This window comes from Amyelois transitella, chromosome 17, assembly GCF_032362555.1.
Source record: "Amyelois transitella isolate CPQ chromosome 17, ilAmyTran1.1, whole genome shotgun sequence".
Lineage (NCBI taxonomy): Eukaryota > Metazoa > Arthropoda > Insecta > Lepidoptera > Pyralidae > Amyelois > Amyelois transitella.
In genome coordinates, this window is record NC_083520.1 from 3,484,324 (window position 1) to 3,492,205 (window position 7,882).

The window sequence follows — 7,882 nt, forward strand, 5'->3', positions numbered from 1 at the left end:
ACCTGTCGCTATTTGAAAATCAGTATTTTCAAGACCGTCGGCTCTGTTTACCCCGCAAGGAATGTAGAGGTGATTATAAGTATGGGAAATTCCTTGCCTTGGGATATTCAAGAAAAAAAGTAGCCTAATGTATATTCCAAAGGCATATTCTATTTACATGTGTGCCAAATTTCGTGAAAATAACTCCAGTAAGTTTTGAGTTTTTTCGTTACAAACCTACAAATCTATTCTCTTTATTATTAGTGTGTGTGTGTGATTTCTTACCATGCGATAAAAGGGACCTTTTACAAATCCACAAAGAAAGAAGGAAATCCCTTTGGGTGGAAAAGCCTATAATACATCGTTTGCGTCAGAGCATCTTCCGGAAATTAAATATTTTGGCAATACGAGTAGCTCCGACGAGTATGGTTCTCAGATACAAACCGTCTTGCAAAAATGCACAGACATTAAGACACAACATTTGTAGAGAACATTTGAAGTGCAGTGACAAGGTATAGAGAATCATAGATGCACATCTAAATACCTACCTTAGAATGGATATCTTCCCTCACTGTAAAAGTTTCGGTTTAAAATCAAACAAGGAAAGAAGATGTAATTAATATCTCTCTCTCTCTCTCTCTTCGCTTTCTATATGGTTCCGATGGAAGTCAGGTTTATACAAAAGTAACCCTGTCTTTCCCTGAATAACGAGACCACCATATTAAGCTTTATTGCGAATACTTAAGGCTCATCCGAAATGATGCCGGTGGCCGCGATGGCACCTTGACATTTTGAACCTTATTGCCAGTACGCACGGTTCATTTTCGGCAAATACTTTGCAGGTAGACCTCGCTCCGTAGGGCTTGAGTGGTCCAGATCAGATCATGGTTACACATTCAGTAGCCTGAATTTATATGGTTACCTCACAACGTGTTTTCGCCTTAACAACATCATCGGTTTGTGTAAACATAGAAATAATTCATTGGTGGCTCTCGATACAGTACTGGGGTTGAAACATCGTACAAGTAATTTTGGTTGCAGTATAACGGCTTTCTGAATATTAAAATGATTTTGTTTTTAGAAACGTGAAATTTAATATTGACTAAATACCAATTACTCTATTGATACGAGTAGTAGTCATAATCAAATTTCATTTGGAATTGGACCATGTCCAAATCAATATCCTTTGTTTACGAAAACAAACGTTAAGTACATGAATGTATTCATAGATTCTTGTAAGTTTATGAGAAGTAGGTAATTTTTATTTTCTGTTTTTATATATAAAGTTGATTCCGTATATTGTCTTTGATATAACTGTTTGGAAAAATGTACAGACGTACATATAATCACGTCTTTATCCCTTCCGGGGTAGTCTAGACAAAGCCAACTCTCTTGAGAGGTGTTGTTCAGCTGTTTGGCTTATTGACGGAATTGAGATTCAAGTAGTGACACATTGCTAGCCTGTTGCTATTCAATAACGAAAATCGCATCAAAATCAAATCTGTAATTTAAAATGTAGGACCAAACCCAAAACATAAGGCCAGGTTTTCATTAAATGGATTCGACCACCCAATGAAAACCCAGTCAAAATCTTAACATTGTTTTTTGAGAAAAGACCCTGACATACAGAAGGGTTTAATTCAATACCTCCCTTTTTAAAATAACTGTAGAAAGTATCTCTATTTGTCACACGAATCAATCGAAAGCAATATATAGAAATGAGATCTGTTGGTATCATAGCTAGTGAAAATTCAGAGTGTGTTTTTCCCCAGGGTGAACAGGCATGATATCTTATACCTGTACCCAATATACCTTGAGGAAAGTAAGAATGACACTTGCACTGGGGAAATGTTTCAAAGGTATCAAATATATTGAATACATTATTTACATAACACGTCTTTCTATCAAATTTGAAATTTACATTAGTTTGAATTTTACGAAGTTATGTACATTAGTTTGAATATTAATTGATGCTCTTACGCTTCAGGGAACTGGATGTGTAACCATGATCAATCCAATACAGGCTAGGTTCTCATGCAAAGGTTGCGTAGGTCAGATGGGAGTCGCTCCGTGTAAAAATTTGACTCACCCAATCTAGGATCCATGGTCAAAGGCATACCCCCAGGTTCCTCTCCAGAGTGGTGAGGATGCAACTGGGACTAAAGCCAGGAGGAAGAAGAAGTATTTCTATCAAACTGTAGTACGTATGCTGTGCAAATATTGTACTTAAAGTCGCATGTTAGGGTACATTTTTGTACAGCGTATTTTTGTAATTTCCAAAAGGTACAATCTGAGTACATACACAATACTCAAAGCTACGTTTATCTGATAAGGAGACCACTTAATTGTTTAACTTATGTGGCTACTGGTACTGGTCTCTAAGACGTTCCTACCACGCTGGCGAGTAGCCTCTCTCTTAATTAAATAAGTGAAATTAGTGCAATGCCCTTATTAAGAAATTTTTAAATAGGGCTATCCCAAAAATCCCTACATTTACGAAAACACACACTGCGTGTTTGTTAATCTGTGGGTAAGCATATCTTTCGAAAATAGGTAACAATATATCTACTTTAATGAAAAGTAAACTTAGGACACTTTGGAAATATGGATTTAATATAAACAAATCCCAAATAAAATTACGTGACCGATTATTCGCAAAATTTGATAGAGAGTAACTTTGCCAGGATTATCCTACCGACTTAAATACATATGTCTCATCTTGTTCACCATCACGTCAGATGCATAAATTTTTTCAGTAAAAGAAAAACTATTTTTATTGCCTCACGGCGAACGAAGTAGCGGGCTACACCTAGTACGTTATGTTTTCTTACTAATTATAATTTTGAATGAAGGGTCGGGTCCACCATTCATCTTTCGCTTCCTCACAACACGTGCTCATCTGTTTGTTTGTTACATCGAAAGCCGAAACCCCTGTTTTCGTTATAATTACTTATCGGAAATTTGAAATGTTCCTTTTGAATACGTTGTAAATGAGATGCCGGGGGCTGAATAGAAACAAAATAATTCATTCGGAATGAGGACTTCACCTAAATCGTGAATTGCATTTAGATTTTGTACGCGAATGTAGATAGGTACTTACATATCTTGTTTATTTTCGCTTTTCCTCAAACATGGTTAAATATATTCCTGGGACGAATCCGTTTGTTTACTGGTTATTTTAATTTAACCCATTGATTAAAAAAGGTGTATTGATTTTTACTTGTTTTGCTGAATTGAGAACTCTCTCTCGTCTCTGCGTGTTTCCGGTTACACCCTCCACAGAAGTGTTTCGGGCCTGGGGCGCGTCTATTTTGTTTGAATTAAGAACCTTTTTATTTAAACAATAATATTGGCCACTAAACACCCGCAAAAGATAAAAGTCAATGCCAAGACGCTGATCCGGTAGGATTTCTATAAATCCAGCTTTATCTGATATTTCTGAACAGAATTCCAACTTCCGAAGTACCAAAGTGGGTTTGAGTTTTCATAAGTCTGGACTTTTGTCTTTATAAGAACAACTATTCTGTGGCTCCGATTCACTCAGTAGAGCGCTAAAGTATAATAATATATCCATCCATACTTCCATCTAACAGGATAAAGATTTCTATTTGTTTGTTACGAATAGGCCCACTTCATCCTTTTCCCGTCCATTTCGTCGTAAAAGACGACTAAGCGATAGGCTTATAAACTTGGAATTTTTATTATAGGCGATGGGCCTGTAACCTGTCACTATTTGAATAATGAAGAGAAAGATTGTTTTTGAAATTATTCGTTACAATTCATTCATATAATCACGTCTATATTCCTTGCGGGGCAGACAGAGCCGGCAGTCTTGAAAGACCGATAGGCCACTGTTAGACTTAATGATAGAATTGAGCTTCAAATTCGTCTAAAAGAAGAATCCTAAGTTTATAAGCCTATTCTTTAGTCGCCTTTTTGTCATCCATGGAAAAGAGATGGAGTGATTCTATTATTTCGTATATTGGTGCAGGGAACCACACGGCACCGTTTTTTTATAGCCAGTTAAAAATAAAACCAAATATACTTTCACATTCATAAATTTATAGATGGAATATATTTTAAGGTAGAAGATTATTAATATTAATGGAAAAAATAAGACTGGGAAAACCCTACTATACCTACGTCCAAGATTCCAAAATCGTAAACATGAATCACAGGCAACTTGGTTTACCGACGTCATAATCATTGTTTCTCTTTTCTTCACATTGATAATGCATATCGTTGTCTCTTTTTGATTTATTTACGAGCAGTCTTTTGTTTATAATAAATAAGTAAATGCAACGGTGATATTTCCTTAGTTGACTAAAGACTGGCATACAATAAGGACGGACTATGTGATAAAAAATATATATTTAAGGTTGTTAGTGTGTCGATTCTGTTAATTAGTTTGATAATTAAGTTAATTGTGATTTTAGAAAAAGGTGGGTAATTACTTAATTACATATTAATTGTGTGGTGAAAGCGAATATTCTTAAGTTTAAAAAAATATTTGATAGCTCCCTTTAAATATCCTTGTAAATTCGAAAAAAGTGAAATGGGACGTCTGAATTCGTCTTTTTATGGATGTTGTAAAAGACGATTGAAGGAAAAATATTTAAATCGTGTTTGTTAGTTGTAGTGGTTAAAATGAAAATATTTGTTAAAGTATTAATGGACTTGCGTGCTTTCTAACTGACAGATTAGGAACATATGATGAGATAAATACCTAATCGTGAGGAAACCTACACATGCAGGAAACTGGATCAGGATCAGAGCTAGTCTCAATATATAAAGCGGTTAAAAGCTGGGACTAGCTGTTAACCGCTTTATATATGTGGACTTATTAGGACTTATTGGGATTAATATTATAAAAGCAAACGTGAAAGTAAGTTTGTTTGTTACCTCTTCACGCATTATCTAAACCAATGTTCTTGAAACTTCGCGAATATACAATTCGAAGTCTGGAGAAGGACTGATGGTACCTTTCATCCTGGTAAAACTATTAGTATTAAATTCTCGTAGAAATTTGGAAAACACCTGTATTCTTTTGTATGTAGCGCTAAACTCGCACGGACGAAACTCTGTGTAAAAGCTATAAGTATACTTACTATATATTTCAAATTTATATCTGTATTTAAATTTAGTCTGATCTTTGACGAAATTTCAAAGTAATTTCTTACAGAGTTAAAGGCGTAAAAATATTTTTTATTTTATTTTCGTTTTGTAAACAAAACATTTAATATTGTTTGTCCGCCATACTTGCATATCGGTACCGTCTATCAGTAATATGAGGTCGCTTGTAATCTTTATATCCGAGTAGCATTGACCTCTACGATGTACTTACATATAATCGTATATATTTTTATGATTTGCACGTGTCAACGGCAATGACATATCGCGTCTTGAGGGGTAGACAGAGGTAATAGTCACAAGCCTCGAGAGGACGTTTTGCTGGATAAAAGAAAAAATTTAAAAAAAAATTGATTCCCAACGGATTTCGAATCCTCTATTTATATTTCCTACAGTTTTGTGAAAACCATCATACATATTTCAGAATCCCGTTTGTGTTGTACGTTATCTGTCAGTCAACAAGTACTTATGTCAGAAACGACAATTTTTTTTTGTGCCAAATTTTTATTGTTTGAAAATCCATACGGGTAATTAATTCCCTTTAAACTTTACTAGAACATAGGATTTCAATTTTATCAATAAGACTTTATAAGTAATACAATAAATAAAAAATTAAAAAATAGGAAGTCATGTCAGAAAAATAAAAACAAAAAGTACGCAGAAAACAGTGCAAGTGAATAAATATTGATTGTCTCTGCCACCTATTCTAGCAAAGAGGCATGAACATAGATATGGTAAGTTCAATAACTAATACAAGTATGATCGTACCTTTTTCAGATATCAACATGAGTGCGACTCTGATTGTCCTGTCCACACTGGTATTAGGCTGCCTAGCTCAGAGGTCCCCCTACGCTGGAAAAAATCCTATAGGATACCCGCAATTGGACCCGACCACTACAACCACTTCTGCTGATGGATTGGGTAACAGGTAATATCACTATCCTAAACATAGTATTCGAAATTATGTAAGGCTAAAGAAGTGGCATCTACTGGTTAATGTGTTACCATTGTCGTTATGTGTCTCATTTTTCCACTTTCTCTTACTCTGCAATTTACCCTAGATAGAGACAAAGAGTTATGAGAAACGCCTTGTCAACGTTCGTAAATAAATGGCAGGGTGGTCTAGTCACGAATCTTGATAAGGCATATATCTTATCCTTTCTCTTTTTCGGTCTCGGTAGTTATTTTGAATAACGGAAAGAGAGAGACGTTAAGACTTATCCGTTTTCAACGATCGTATAAGGGCTAGAACGTTTTCATCTTGCATGCAATACGGATATATTTTCAAGTACAATATGGAATTTCTATAGTCTTGTATTATTCCGATTTCTTTAAACCTACGTCATAACTTTAATAGCTATACCTAACGGTCTAGTTGTGACACCGGTTTTACGATCTAGTTTGAAGGAGTTTAGGTCGGTAGCAGTAGATGTAATATTGAATTGAAATTGATGCATCTTGTTTGAGATGAGACGTAATCTATTTTCTATCAAGTTCTAACAATAAAAGTGTAATTCCAACAGTTAAAAGTTTTATTAAAACAGGGATGGACGTCTATAACGTAAAGTCTACGTAAGCGCACTTTAAAAATATTAGATTTTTTATTATGTAGAACCAATGCGGAAGAGGCACTATGATACGTGAAAAAATGTATTTCTCCTTTTTCCATTCTACAGAAAACCAAATGACTTAATGATAAATTATCTCAAAATTACAGCTGCACAAAACAAAACTGTATGAAAACTAAACAACGATAATAACAAACCAATTATAAACACAAAATAATAAAATTTACTTTAATTTAAAACAGGAATAACCCCAAAACAGTTTTGCGGTATATTGTTTAAGTTCATAATGAATATAGTGTAATAATAAAAAAAAAAATGAAAATTCATATTCATTTATTAAAAGGTGAATTTATAATAATGTGTTTACATTCCAGATTTGGCGAAGATGACGTCACAACCACCACAGAAAGACTGCCAATAGAAGCCAACGGTGACAGAGCACTATACAACAGGTTGAAGAAGCTACCACTGGACAAGCAACCGTTCTGGTTGATCAACTGGTTAGCACTGGAAGAACTGAGGAAGAACCCCCAGACTTATCAGCATAAACCAAACACCTTTATCGATGTTATCCCGAGGGAGAATAGGAATTTGAATAGGCAATGAAGAGTTTCCATCCGATGTATTGTAATTAAAAAATATAAAGTAAACATAGACAGGAATAGTCTGTGGAGGTACAAAACCTGATCAGGAAAATTTATACCAAATTGGAAATAGGTAGTTAACTAATTTGCATTAACATACAAAGACTACTAAACGTAATACGACTTTAACAGATTAATTTTATTTCTATAATTGAGACGTTTTGGAATACTATACTAATAAAATTATATTTTTTCGAAATAAATATCTTACGCTTTTACAGTAATATGCCTAGCATTATCACTTTATAATGGATTTCAAGACGTAAAACATTTTTATAACATTAAAAAAAAATTATCAGTAGGTACTTAAATGGAAATAAGTCTGAAATTTTTACATAATAAAAAAAATAACCGATGTTCATGTTCAAATTGGCACAACTTTACTTTAGCGAAATTCAGTAGTTTTGCCTGAGAGTTATTTTGCACCTCAAGTTATCCTTTAACTTTAAACTCATCTACTTTCTCAAAAAACGTCGATCATCTTTTAATATATTTCGTTATTTTTTATAGTAGGCCAAGATGTTACTGTAATAAATACCAATAAAGCTGATCTTACTGCGA

At 34.2% G+C, this 7,882-nt stretch overlaps 1 protein-coding gene across 1 annotated transcript; it reads left to right on the forward strand.

Annotated features, from left to right (window-relative positions):
- The first annotated feature begins 4,309 nt into the window (after positions 1-4,309).
- On the forward strand, positions 4,310-7,882 carry LOC106143374 (uncharacterized). The gene is made up of 3 exons (XM_013345436.2): positions 4,310-4,421; positions 5,887-6,037; positions 7,052-7,882. Exons 2-3 carry the CDS (start codon positions 5,895-5,897, stop codon positions 7,281-7,283), a joined length of 375 nt encoding a protein of 124 aa, XP_013200890.2. The 5' UTR covers positions 4,310-4,421; positions 5,887-5,894; the 3' UTR covers positions 7,284-7,882.